This window comes from Sceloporus occidentalis, unplaced genomic scaffold (assembly GCF_023333645.1).
Source record: "Sceloporus occidentalis isolate IW3139 unplaced genomic scaffold, rSceOcc1.0.p SCAF_43, whole genome shotgun sequence".
NCBI lineage: Eukaryota > Metazoa > Chordata > Lepidosauria > Squamata > Phrynosomatidae > Sceloporus > Sceloporus occidentalis.
In genome coordinates, this window is record NW_028317023.1 from 6195553 (window position 1) to 6210697 (window position 15145).

The 15145-nt window shown below is 38.3% G+C and overlaps 1 protein-coding gene across 2 annotated transcripts in view; it reads left to right on the forward strand.

The window, feature by feature from the left end:
• LOC149289818 (cyclin-dependent kinase-like 5) overlaps positions 1–15145 on the forward strand; it is an 86110-nt gene that overhangs the window by 39206 nt on the left and 31759 nt on the right. For both annotated transcript variants that reach the window (XM_089490307.1, XM_089490306.1), the window contains exons 4-7: positions 3081–3217; positions 8221–8341; positions 11801–11860; positions 13933–14023. In XM_089490307.1, the coding sequence (XP_089346433.1) occupies positions 3081–3217; positions 8221–8341; positions 11801–11860; positions 13933–14023 (409 nt within the window). The remainder of the gene's footprint in view (positions 1–3080; positions 3218–8220; positions 8342–11800; positions 11861–13932; positions 14024–15145) is intronic.

The following is a 15145-nucleotide window of genomic DNA, read 5'->3' on the forward strand; positions in this document are numbered from 1 at the left end:
TTTACCACTTCTGGTGTATATGTGTAAATTTGGTATTTCACAATCTCTGTATAGAGTATAGTATGTATAAAGGTATCCACACAATTTATTCAGATGATTGCATCTTGATCAACTGTGCTTATGCTTGTTGTAGCGTTTACTAAATATGTTTTGAATTCACTGTATTTCTGTATCATTTGGCTAAACCCGCCAGCAAGATGACAGAATTCCTGCAGGAATGCATGTTCTTTTGCTTTTTAAGTGGGGTTTCGCCAGTTAAGAATATTTATGTATATGGGCTTCTTGCCAGAAACATATTGCTTCTTGATTGCGAATCCCACAAAATGAAAAGATGGAAACTCAAAATGAACTTACATTTTGCAGCAAGCAGATGCATAACCTTGGTGTGATTAATTTGCACAAAGTGCAGAAGTGTGTCAAATCTCTATTAACCATATCGTGTGACAAAATAAAATTCCTGATACAAACGCAGTCAAAAATATGTAAATATTTCAGTTTGAAAATAAATATGGTGATGAAAGGGATACGCAACTGTCCATATGATGCTGTCTTTTAAAAAATGGTTACGTTTATTTGGAGGTGTCTAAAAATTTCTAGACCATTTTTAGCATCAAAGATGGGCATGTAAAACATATCCTTTTATGTTGTACTGGTGTTCTACATACCTCATTGAATCTGGATGGTTATTTCCAATTTATTTCTATGTATTATTATTTATTTATTTTTTACAGATGTAACATAGACTCCACCAAATTGTTTTAGACATGTGGTTGAATTGCACCATGCATTTTTAGCCACCATTAACATCAAATAAGGTTTAGACAGTGAATCAAACCCAGTATCTGAAATGTAAAAGTACACAGAAATAAACAGCTGTCACCGGGATAAAGGAATTTAAATGACAACCTCAGCACGCAACGATTAGTATGTCCTAAAAGTCAATTAACAAAAAACTGGAAGAGGCTATCTCTGTCCTTATATGATTGCAAGTACATATAAAAGACATGTCAAGGTGGAGATTGTTGGTCCTGCTGTGTGGGTCTTAAAGTTAATGTCTGATTATATTAGACTTGTACTACAGTGAGACAACATCCATATCTTCTGTTGTATATACTTGGCCGAAAGTTACTTTATGCGTGATAAGAGACATATTCTCTGCATTCAGCAGTATGAGAATTAAGAGGCATGAATGATAAAACTAAATGCTTAATGTCAGACCTGTTGAGTGAAAAATAGATTTTGAAAACGTGCAGATTTCCATGATTACAAAAGGGTACACAAAGAAGTCTATATTTAAATGTATACATTTAAAAGAGAATCCAAGCTGCACTGTGGAATATGGGAATGCAGTATGGACATGGATGGTCCTAGACAGATTATCTGTTGAAAAGTGTTCTTTATTGAGGTTGTAGTGCTTTTATATAATGGTTGGTGTTTAATAATACAGTACATGGGATAGTGCCCAGCCAGTGTGTTTTCAGGGGTTACTTTGGCCCGGGATGTGGTGCATTGGCTGCGTAGGGGTTGGAGAGACAGAAGAAGCTCCCCCCCCTTTTTTTCATGGATGGCCAATATGTTTCCATTTTATATTGTTTGTCGGGTGATTCTTGTGTGGAATTTAAAATGTCCTTAATTGTGTCTAGTAAAATTGCATTCTTATAGCTAGGTATTTCCCAAGTGGACCAAGAGATATTTTTCATTCTGCCTTTAATTTGTTTGTTATTCAACTACCACTGCATATCCGTAACCGCTGTTAGCTGAAATCTTTACCCAAGTGCAGGTTAGCTAAATTATTAATAAGGAAAAGTAACCAAGCATGAAGATGCTCCTCATGTTTGTCTGCTTTGCTCAGTTGCTACAAGCCGTTCACAAATCATGGTATTCTGGAACTGCTGCTTTGTGTTTGTTATGTCAGCGTAAAGTTTATATGCATCAGGATATATATAGAAACAGAGACAATAGCCACTAGACAACTTTGGGGTACTGATTTAACGGTATACTAGCTGTATCCTTGCCCTATGATATTATCCCCATACCTGGCAAGACCTGAATCCTCCGGGTCGCGGCAGTGAGGTCTTGACACGCCCCGTTCCCCACCCATTTTTCCTTTAAATGGGGGTGTCAGCGGGAACTCCCCCGACGTCGGTGAGACCGCCCACCGACGTCAGTATACAGTCCTGGCCGCGTCCCGCAAGAGAAGGCTCCGGGTTGCCGGAGGCCAGAAGTTCCCAGGTGTGACTATCACTACTGGCAGATGTGCTCTCCCCACACTTTGAGGTCATTTGATTTTGGTACTGTTTTGGTCTATGCTGCAGTGTAATGCAAGAAGAAAAAGACTGCTGCAATATTTCCAGCTGGTGATGTTCCCAAAGTACCCAAAGAAAACTTACAAAATCTATGTGAGCTCACATTTGATGAAAGATTTGACTAACTGTGGGGCCAAGTACTCCAGATCCAGTAAAAAAAACTTTGTTCAATAAAGTCTTAGTTTATATAATGACCTATAGAGTGTAACTATGAAAATACCATTCTATGCTATTGAAGTTACAGTATAGTATCCTCACCAACAATTAATGTAAAATACAATCTTTTTAAGTACTTATAGGGAAAAAAAATGAAGAAAAAAGCATAAACTTTGAGGAGAAGCTGCAGCTCCAGAACTGTACATGGTTGGTCCGTTTTTGCACCACTTTTGGCTGCGTGTGATTATTTGACAGGGACAATAATCATCAGTTATTGATATCCAGCTTATGCTAAAAAAAATTATAAAAGAAAATTAGCTAACATATTTTTGTTCAAATGATGGATAAATATATAAAAAATACAGTTCGTGAGTGTTCCCCAAAAAAGGTTTTTTTGTTTACAAAGGGGTTAATTAACAGTTTTTACTTTGGTTTTCAAAAGAAAGGCATTTCATGTTAATATTGGTGTAATGTATATTTTTCTAGTAACTACTGTTCTTTAGAAATGGCAAAGTGTTCCTTGCATAAAATAATTAACTTTTAAGCAAGAAAAACTTTTTAACACTGGGTATTAAGCACCTCACTAATTTTGTCCCTTTTGTTCTTTTATCTTCGCAGAAAATGAAGAAGTCAAGGAAACGACGTTGCGAGAGCTTAAAATGCTCCGTACTTTGAAACAAGAAAATATAGTGGAGCTGAAAGAGGCATTTCGAAGAAGAGGGAAATTATATCTGGTCTTTGAATATGTTGAAAAAGTAGGTGTATAGTGATGTCATTATGAACCTAATTCATGCGTCGGTTCCATAGCTATGTGCTTCTGTGATGAAAAATTGACAAGACCATTAGTTTGAATTACGGTACTTGAAATTTTCCTGTAGATGTCGCCTTTTTAAATGGAAAGAGAAGAAAGTACTGAAAGCTTTTGTATGTTGACCAACACAGGATGTCAACTGAAGACCATGCTTTCTCTGAACCAATAAAATTGTATCCATTTCTTTTATTAAGATGATATATTTATGGATATCTGTGTAACTGAGTAAGACATTTAGAAGTATAATACATTGTATTTATACAATTACACATTTCCTGCTGAAATTTTCTTCCTATAAAGAATATAATGTATTCCATCCATTATTGGTGTCTAAATTGTATTGGATAATAAGTACGTTTATACATGTAAAAGGCTAGTGTCCACTTGTTGCACTATAATTTGACTGTGCTTGCACATAATTAGTAGGTGCATTTCAAGCCTTTAGGTGCCAATGTGGTGAGCAACAAATAGTTAAGGGTTATTTAAGGATTAAAATTTCTAGAATGTGAGCGATCTGGTTTCTCGTTAGTTGTTGGTAGCTATTAAATTAGGTGCTTCCTCTGTAAATGCGAGTTCTGTCAAAATGTGTCCTCAATTATTTCTGGAGTGTTCCCATTGTTCATGAGTTAAGTGTGCTATTGAAATCAGTGCATTTTCTCTGATTTATAATCAGTAGGCTGTACATGTCATGATTTTTTTGTACATTAGTATAGGTAAACTGAATGTTAGGGATGAAACCAAGGCACTAAAAAAGTACACATTACAGTAAATGTTTATATATAAATACCGTATATTCCGGCGTATAAGACGACTGGGCGTATAAGACGACCCCCAACTTTTCCAGTTCAAATATAGAGTTTGGGCTATACTCGCCGTATAAGACTACCCCTCTACCCAGTATACAACAACCAGCCAATCACGGCAAGCGATGTACCTTACCGGTAATTGGCTGGTTGTTATACAGACATATACATACATACATACACTGCCCTTACACACACACACATATATATATATATATATATATATATATATATCTACACATACTAACATACGCCTGTCCATACATACACATTTATACACTGCCCTCACAACACACCCCTGCCTTTACACACACACACACATATATATATATATGGTGTATATATATATATATATATATATATGGTATATATGTATATATATATTACACACACCAGCTTACAAACACACAAATACCTACACTGCTCTTACACACACCTGACCATACACATACACTGACCTTACACACACACATATACACATACACTGACCATCTCACACCAACATATATACATACACTGCACTCACACCCCTTTCTCCCCATCTCTTACCTTTCTCATCTTCTATCTTCTTTCTTCCATCCAGTTGTGGGAGCGTGAGGTCTGTCATTTAAGACCTCTGTTTACTGCTCCCTCATCACTACGCGCCGGCAATTGATGCCGAGCGCCGGGACATGACGTCATCCCCGCGCTCGGCATCAATAGCCGGCACGTAGTGATTAGGGAGCATGGAAGCCGAGGTCTGAAGTGCCAGACCTCGAGCTCCCTAATGTTGGGCTAGTTAGAGGGAGGTCGTGATCTCCCCAACCAGCCCTGCTGATCAGGGCTAGTTGGGGAGATCACGATCTTGCACCTACCTCGGTGCGGCCCTGAAGACCGACCCAGGGGAGGCGGCTTCTCCACTCGCCCCTCCTCTAGAGATTCGTGGCTTCGTGGGGAATCTCCGGCTCGGTAAGTAAGTATACCCGGCGTATAAAACGACCGACTTTTGAGAAGATTTTCTCGGGTTAGAAAGTCGTCTTATACGCCAGAATATACGGTATATATATATATACCGTATTGGCTCGGATATAGGCCGCACCCGAATATAGGCCGCACCCTAAAAGTTTGGTGCTTTTTTAAAGAAAAAGTTTTGTAATAGAAATGCTGCCACTCTGTCCCCCCCGAGATATGCTGCCACGCTGTCCTCCCCCCCTCGAGATATGCTACCACTCTGCCCCCCCCCCGACTTACCAGAGAAGACTCCCGGGTGTCTTGCGGGGCCGGAGGGGGGCATCTACGCAATACGCGTATACAACTACCGGTGCCGGCACTCAGCGGAGACACCCGGGAGTCTCCTCTGGTAAGTCTTGGGGGCAGAGGTAAAATGCACCGTGCGGACGTTCACCGGCTGCGGCGATGCGCGTAAACAACCTTCGCTGCCGGCACGTCTGCACGATGTGCTTTAACAATCTCCCTTGCCGGGACTCCCCTTGTGGAAAGTGCCGGTAGGGGAGGCTGTCTGAGCGTATCAGAGAGTAGGATACAGGTCCCCTGCACCGCTGCGGGGGATCTGTATCCTGGCCCCGCTGCCTGCCCGGTGCCCGGAACTGCATGTCCCGGGCGTCGGGCGTTAGACCCCGAATATAGGCCGCACCCCCACTTTAAAGACTTAAAGTGGTGGGGGGAGTGTGGCCTATATTCGGGCCAATACGATATATATATATATATATATATATATATATATATACATACCTGTAGTGCAAAAAAAGTTTTTTGGTGATTGTGAAGATTGTCTCATGACATTCCCACCATATGACCAGGTACACCGAGGTGCAGAGTGGCACCCCTGAGACTTTACTGTCTGTATAAAATAAGGTTTATTAGTCTCGCTTTTTGAAGTCAGTGAATCAGTTATTGTTTTCTAGAGGAGAAATAAAACCAATGGAATATGGAATCATTTTAAATGCTGCTTTGTTTTTATCTAAGAGGACTGGTATTTCAGTGCTGTAGTTCAATCTCAGAGAAACACATATCACCTTGATTGATTAAAGACTATACCGTGTCTTCTGGTTTTTAACCTGTTCCAGCTAGAATATTTGTATTTAAAAAAAGGTCAACCTAAATAAGTAAATTAGGCCATTCAAGAAAACTAGTCTTTTGTGATGGTTACAATTTAGATCCTTTGAATTACACACAGAGAATCCATCTGCAACATCTGTCACTATTGGGATGTTGGAAAAGGAGACTATACTTGTTGAACCATATGTCTCAGGGTACCAGTTGACCACCAGTCTGGCATCACTGTTATTAAAAACATGATGATCATCATTACAAAGTGATTTTAATTTAGTGCATACATTTACTGAGCTTCACTTACAACAGAATTAATTCATTCTTGAGGTTATGCTAAAATGCATTCACAACTGGACTACAAATGCTTGTAGTAATATAGAAATATCTATTTTTAGGCCAACTATGCCCTTTATTTAATAGACCACGTAGGCAGAGCTTTGTCCATGAAGTATTTTTAGGTGACTTCAAGGCCTATTTGCAGCTATTTTTGTTTTTAGTTAAGTTATATACAACAATATAGGGTTTTAGTTAACCAAGTTAATTTATGAATTTTCTTGGATTATAAACGAGTTGCTAAGTGGTATTGCTATATACTCACACACCACATGTTTAGGCTCCTAGAAAAAAAGGAACACCAGGTCACAAGAGGAACTGGCAGATACGTAGGGGAATTTTTCACTACATTTGCAGGAGAGTTGGAGTGTCAACTTTTCAACTTCACTATCCACTATGAAGGGTCAGCCTTGGAAAAAATATATCCTGCAAGAAGGGCTAAGTGTACATTGGTCAAAAATAGTTGGCCCCTCATAAGGCATAGAATGGCTGGTGAACTGAAACTTCAGATCTCCTGTAAGCTCATTTTATGGTCACAGAGTCTGGTTCGTTTCTGCACCTCTCTTTCTCAGCGAATCTGTCTGTATTATTCTGGCCCCTCTGTGGTCTTCCACAAAATTGCAGCCCCACATGGACAGCCTCTCCCCCATCTGCCTATCATGGGAGAGGATGTGCCTGGAGTCTCCACCCTTTACCCTTTTGCAGAAGTTCACCGCAAGGCCATCTTCATTTCTCCATGGAGAAGCGAACAAAGAAAGAGGACTTTTGTGAGCAGCGGAAGAACAGAATAAAACTAATCACTGATGATGATTCCCTTCAAAATGCCACTTACATCTAAATGTTTAATTTATAGATTTTAAATTAAGGTCAACAGATTTTTTTCCACAAAAATCAATCACATTCAAAGAACTCTTGGAAGTATTTTTCTATAGTAAAGATGTTATTACATAAGTAGGAATAATATAATTGTATAGCATATCAACTTAGTGTTACTAGGTGACAGGGCTTCTTGGTGCTCCAAATCCATCTCAGTCCCGCTTTCCTTCCATGATGTCCCTCTTTTCTAGGAGTTGGGCATGCACATATCACAATGTCCTACCGCCATAAAGGCAAACTAATATGTACATAAATAGCAGATAATGCACCTATAAATGAAATTTCTTCAAAACTTGGTGTTAAACCCACGTAAAAGAGTCTGAGTAAAAGTCCCTCTTTTGCTATTTACGTTGTTAGGGGGTGGGATATACCATTCTTTCTCCAACCATCCAACCATATATTTTATTGCTGTATCGTGTCCTTGATAAAACACTGTAAATGATGCTACCTGTTCTTAATGTAAAGGTGGAAACTAAATAAACTATTATCTCATTATGTAATATTAAATTTACTGCTGACATATTTTATTAAATACAGTTTTTGAATATGACCTCTTTCCCACATGTTTCCTTTTAAACATGTTATGTGTTTTCTAATGTACTATGATTCAGAAATGTGTAGCACCTAGGAAAACAGTTTTAAATTAACAATAAGACAGCAACCAAAGTCAAGAGGATTAAACCCAACACCATTTGATATTTTATCCATCTGAAACTGTTAGGCAGGATTTTATGCCTCACATATGATGTCTGCATGACTGCTTTGGCATAATTCTGTTGGCTGGCACATTAACCAGACTTTGAGTGGGTTTAGAAGTTGTAATGAGCCATGTTAAATTGCAATAAGATCAATGCTGAACCCTGTTGTTCTTTTCCAAATTTAGAACATGCTTGAGTTGCTGGAAGAAATGCCAAATGGAGTTCCTCCGGAGAAAGTAAAGAACTACATTTACCAGTTAATCAAGGCTATTCACTGGTGTCACAAGAATGACATCGTCCATAGAGGTGAGATGTTATTCATGTTATGGGTGCAGTGTACAAGGTGCATCTCATTCATTCTTTTAGAATAGCCAATATTTAAAAGCCATAAAGCATCAAAATTATGTCTTATAGAAATAGTAAACCAATAAAAATACTTCCGATAAAATAACAATGACTAGACTCACACATCTTTTTTCATGATTGTGCAGAAGCTGTGGCTCTAAGTAAAAATGCATTTTATTTACTTACGATTTGCAAGTCCTTTTCCTGCTGTTTCGATGCTGTAGGACACTGTTATGTACTTATACAAAACAAACTTTCTACGCTTCTAGGAAAAATGAGTAAAAAAAATTGAAAGGAAAAAGCAACAAAGCAATTTAAAGGGACTGTCCCTCATGCAAGGGAACTGTTGGTGCTATTCAGGAATAACAAAGGAGTTGCACAGCTGAATATGGAGAAAACAATGAACCTGTGAAACAAATATACCATGCTTTTTACTATTCAAGCTTCATCCTGATATGTGTGTATGTATATAATATATACGCACTTTATGAACAAAAGTATTGGGACACAACTCTTAGTTATTGAATTCCGGTGTTTCAGTCAGACCCATTGCCGCAGGTGTATAGGATTACGCAACTAGCCATGTAGTCTGTATGTCAGGGGTTGGGTCCATACAGATGACTGTAATGACCCAGAGCGCCCAATGATGGTGTGCAGGAGTTATTGCGCAGTAGCAGAGTTAGACAGGGCTTGGTTCAGGGCGACTGCACTCTCCAGGGTGTTGGGCACCTAGGGTTGTGCGGCCACATACCAGGGCCCTGACATAGCAGCGGATGTTGTCCACAACAAAACAAAGTGATATCCTGCAGGGACCCTGGAGCAGGCATGAGATGTAGCTCTACAGAGAAATGAGCAGGATGCTGCAGGCTGGGAGTAGGGACGCTAAGCAGAGTAACAGAAGAAACATAGCAAGAAAGGAAGACAGAGTGAGCAAGGGGGGGCATAGCAAGGAACAGGGAGACAGAGCAAGAAACATAGCCAGACAAGACATACATGGTACAGGACACAACAAAGGCCAGGGAACAAGGCAAGGAACACAGGGGATGGAGTGAGGAGCCGAGATCCTCAGACGCTTCTCCTTTAAGCAAGGATAGGATATCTTAACTGGGACATGAGTAACCGCGATCCTCAGATGATTCATGGAAAAGAGGGCAAAGGTACATAAAATATAGACACACAAAGATACAGGAACAAGCCTAGGACTATATGATAACAATTGGAGATTCAGTCACATCATATGGCCATAGTATAGCTTAGCCGACCACTATGCCAAAGTACTCCAATATTCGGTGGGTCCTAGCGCTAAACCCTGCCTACTAAATTACTCATTAGCTGAACATAGAACCGAGAAGGACATACCTTTAGACTGCAGACTGAGACAAACTGTGGGGCAAACTTTATAAGGGGGGCACAACTTATAAAGGAAACAAAAGCTGAAGCTAAGAGCAGGACTGAAACGAAGTATCAGAAGGAAACAGCAGAGCACAGGGAAATCCAGGATTGGATTACAGCAAAGGGGGAACTGTAGCGAGACAGGGGAACTGTAGCCAGACAGGGGAACTAGAGATAAGCAGCTCTGCAGCCTTAATGGGGCCTGACACTGTATTTACAAACATTTGTGAAAAAAATGGGTCTTTCTGAAGAGCTTAGTGAATTTAAGCGTGGTACTGTGATATCATGCTACCTTGGATGCAATAAGTCAATTTGTGAAATTTCATTCCTGATAAAAGCTGCCAATGCTCTGCTGAGAAGTTCTAAACTTCCACTGACCAAGCAGCTGTATGAAAGCCTCACACCACCAAGTACTATTACAAGCATCAAATCGAGTGGTGTAAAGTACGCTGCCCCTGGACTCTGGAGTGTTATGTGGAGTGACAAATCACGCTTCTCTGTTTGGCAGTCTGATGACGAGTCTAGGTTTGGCAGATGCCAGGCAATGCCTGACTGCATTGTACCAACTGTAAGGTTTGATGAAGGAGGGATAATGGCATAGCGCTTTTTTTCAGGGTTTGGACTAGTCCCCTTACTTCCAGTGAAGGGAAATCAAGCTTCAGCATACCAAGAAAATTTGGACAATGCTATGCTTCCAACTTTTTGGGAACAGTTTGGGAAAGGACCTTTTCTATTCCAGCATGAGTGTGCCCCAGTGCACAAAGCAAGGTCCATAAAGACATGGTTGGATGAGTTTGGTGTGGAAGAACTTGACCGGACGCACAGAGCCCTGACCTCAACCCCCGTGAATACCTTTGGGATGAAATGGAATGGAGATTGCAAGCCAGGCCTTCTCGTCCAACATCAGTGCTGACCTTATAAATGCTCTTGGGCAAAAAATCCAATATAAACACATGTCAAAACCTTGTGGAAAGCATTACCAGAAGAATAGAAGCTGTTGCAAAGGGGGACCAACTACCTATAATTGCCTGTGTGTGTGTAGAATGCAAAGCCCTTAAAGTCCCTGTAGGTGTAATGGTCAGGTGTCCCAATACTTTTGTCCATATAGTGTGTGTGTATCAAACAGGAGGAAAGAAAACACCAGCAGAGAATATTTCTGTCCCTGAATGCACAAAACAGATGCATGCAAATGCGTTCACTAAAGTAAAGCAATTTAGAGCCTCCAATTAAGGATCACTCTTCTTACCATCAGATGTTTTCAGGAACGTTTTCTAAATATAGACGGTGATTTCAAATGGATGTATTTGTGGTTTTGCATACACAAACTCATGTTAAATGTAGCATATTCTGTATTTCAAAACTGGAATCGCAGGTGTTGCTCAGTATCTTGGCTGGTATAACCATGAGATGAATCCTTGGCAAAATTCATTTGTTGGCAGAACGTGCAATCTGTGCAGAAAATATTGTTTGTACAATACACCAAGATCATGATAAATTGTATAGATAATTGGGGAAAAATAATTGGGTAAAAATCCAGCAAGATCATTAATTTCTACAATAAAACTCTAAAGACCTTGTACATAGCAAGTCTTAGTACAGTATGGTTTTAGTGAATTATTGATGCTGGATGTGGCTTTTCACTTATCCCTTTTATTACATGTGGAAGCAATTTAATTAGGCGTGTAGCCATATGTCTTGCTACTTATCCACGTGGATCACGTGCGAATTTGTGGAAGACATTCTCACACACATTGTGAATATTGAAGTGGTAAAAAAAAAGCAAGAAATGAAGGAGCTGGGGGAGGGGGGAGGGGAGCAGAAAAGGTTTAGGCTACATAGGGAGCCTTGGATGTAAATCAGCACCAATTACGAAGGTTCCCTGCATTCTCAAAAAGAATATCAAGAGTGTGATCATATGTACTTAAAACGAAGGGAAGCTTTCCCGAATTCAGTGGAACTTGCGAGTGGCTGTTTAGCTGCATAGACATCAGTATATTCTCTATTTATGTTGTGTTATTTTTTTTGTAGATATTAAACCAGAAAATCTTTTGATTAGTTATAATGATATCTTGAAGCTCTGCGACTTTGGTAAGTACCAACATTTTCCATATTTTCTTTATTAAAGTAACACCCCAACCTTATTGATTTCAGCAAAGCTCATCTCCCTGCCATAGCATACTTCAGTATGGTATATGTAAGGGCCAGAATCAGCTTTCATGCGGTATTGGAGTCTTTTTATTAAAATGACATTCATTTTAAAAAAAAAATTTAGGGGCCAGAGTGTGCGTTTTACTAAAATTGTTTTATGGAATGGATTTTGTGCTCTTACAGGCAATCTGATTCCTGCTAAGCACTTTTTTAAAATAAAATAACAGATCTTGACAACAGCGAGCCAAATGTTCAACACTATAAACTATTAGGGAAACCATTATTTACTGCTCTGAAATGGTAGCAATAATTTGTAGCAATATAAACTGCGACATTGAACTGCAAAGCCAACAAGAATATGTTGGATCGCAAATTCTTAGAGGTTTTTGAATAACTGTTATTATTATACTGGTATTATAGGGTTGTAAACAATAAAGGAGGTGAAAATTTATACATTGATTGTATGTATATATATATATATATATATATATATATACACACACACACACACATACAAGCATTACCTCTTAATGTTAATAGATTACGGTATTTAACTCTTTAACAAGTCCTTTTGCTATATAATTAGATATGTAAATATTACAGCAACTGGTAAAATTTGAAATGTGTCTTTTTTTGTAAATTGGTGAAGATTCTATGTGCTGTTTATTTTTTCTCCTCCTACGTTGCTTTAAGACTACAAAACACATCATTTTAGTAATCCATTTTTTTAACCCCCTGTCCGTTTATTGTATGTATTCTTTTCTGTTATGATATTTTTATCTCCATGTTTATCCCATGGGCTATAAAAGGAAAAGTGATGTTGCTGTATTAGCCCAAGAGAGAATCGAGTCATTAGATGAAGCTAATAGCTTTTATTGGGCCAGCATAAAAAATATGTAATAGTACATAAGGTTTCCAAACCTCAGAGGTCTCTTCTTCAGATGGAACCAGAAGAGACCTCAAAGCTTCTGAAACCTTATGTATCTTTACATCTTTTCTGTGTTAGTTGAGGTATCCGCTTCAACTAAGGTCTCTAAGGTCTGTGATAAAAATATACCAGGCTTAGACAAGTCATAAGTACATGTTACCTTTCTCTAAACCGAAAAGCATCAGTATTCTTCATAAGCCTCACTAGTGACCCGTGCAACTAACACACGTTCCATTTAGTCTTGAAACCCTTCATCCCATACAATAAGCCCATGTTTCCCCTTGAAGTGTTTCAGCATCTGGGATAGCAGCAATTTTGTGCATTTCATAATGTTTCCGTTAATCTAATATACCGCCTGAGGGATTGTGGCCCAAGTGCATTATATGAGTTTCTGAATGTTTGCTATACAATTCAATTACTTTGTATGAATGTCAGACCTTTTACAGATCTGCAAAAAGGCATGCTTCTCTTCCAGACCACTTGCCTTATTATTAACTATATATGTTTTCCCCAAGACTACTATTTGTATGCTAGTTCTTTTCAACCTTTTCTTCCCAAAGCAATAACATTAGCAATCACAATAATATGTTTATATGCCTACTTTTTTGTACATGTACTCAGAATTTCATTTCTTTAATGAAATTGGGGATAACATTTGTAAATATTTAATAATATCTAATATATAATTATATATATCATGAATATCTAATATTTTACTAAATGTTATATTGAGTAAAATAATGTTTATAGGATGGCAAATGATTATCCCTCCTCCTTAGTTTATCTAAATTAAATTGCTAAGTTGCGGTTTTTTGTTGTTGAATGTTCTGGTAGCCTTTATAAAGTTGAGGGGAGGATAAGCCACAGACTGCCCCTAGTTATAACTTCCATGAAGTGAACTTTTATGCTAAATATCTCAAAAGCAATTCAATTGACAAACTAAAAGCAAAAGCTAAAATGATTTCAATACATTAATTTAATGATGTTAAAAGCTATGGCAGTTCCTATTTACAAGGTTCCTTTTTAAATGATATGCTCTAAATGGTCTGTAGATTTGCAAAATGGCTTGTTTTTGCTTTTCCAGGCTTCGCACGAAATTTGTCAGAAGGCAGCAATGCCAATTATACAGAGTATGTGGCCACCCGGTGGTACCGATCTCCAGAGCTGCTCCTAGGGTGAGTTTTATTATTTCATTTTCTGTTTAGTTTTCTATTTTAGTAATAAACATTTCTTTATGTAGACACAACATGTCTGGGGTTAGTAATTACCAAAATATTCTTTAACTTATCATTGCTGTCGTTGTCACTTTTTTCAGTGCTGTTTAATTATTGTAGCGACGTTTGGTATTTCACAGAGACATGTTGGCATATATACTTCTCTACAGTTGCTGACATTTCCAGTAGAAATTTAAGACACACATATATCAGTCTGATCTGTGAACCATTTATTTTGTGTTCTTTTTCATCAAGAAAGTCCGTCTTGACTTTTAGCTGACATTTCTACATTCACATGTATTGCTTATTATGACATCAAGCAGCGTTACCATTATTTCACCATAGACAAAGTGATGTTGGAATACCATAGTTCTGTGTGTGCTAACAGACAACTGCGTCCAGCATTCAAAACATTGGTGCTATCAAAACGTTAAGCATGATGTCATGCCATGCTTCTTGCTATGACCTTTTCATTAGTTTATTATTTCATAAATATACTTTGTGAGGTTCTGTCTTTCTGTGGCCAACCTGGGATTTTTTACCACTAAATAACCACTAGAAAAATGTTTGATTATTCTTAGTATAGATCTTTTTTTGTAAAAAAAAAATAAAAAAATAATTGTGCACTGTCATTCCTCACGTAATGACTAAAACCAAAATCATGTTACATTAGAAAACTAAGAGAGAACAATCTAATTGATGCACAGAAATGATAAACTGATTTATCGACAAATGCATAGTGCCAAGTTCTTTCATTTCTTCCTGGGAAGTAGTCCCAAATTAATAGCATGATAATTGTTTCCAATAATGCTGCATCAAACAATTTTGAGTGTGCTGGTGAGTGTTTTCTTAAAAGAACAGTCAAGTCCCACAAATTTTCTTTTATTTTTACTGGATGGAGGCCGTTTTGCAAAATTGGGAGATTGCATTGTTGGTGTTATTTATTTAAATTTTGGTGGCAACTAATCCCATGCTTTCTAGTAAAACATCAGTGCACAGACAGCATACATGTTACTGGCAACAACTCCCATTTATTTTCATTGGGAACTCAACTCATTTTAACTAGAATGGAAATTCAGTTGC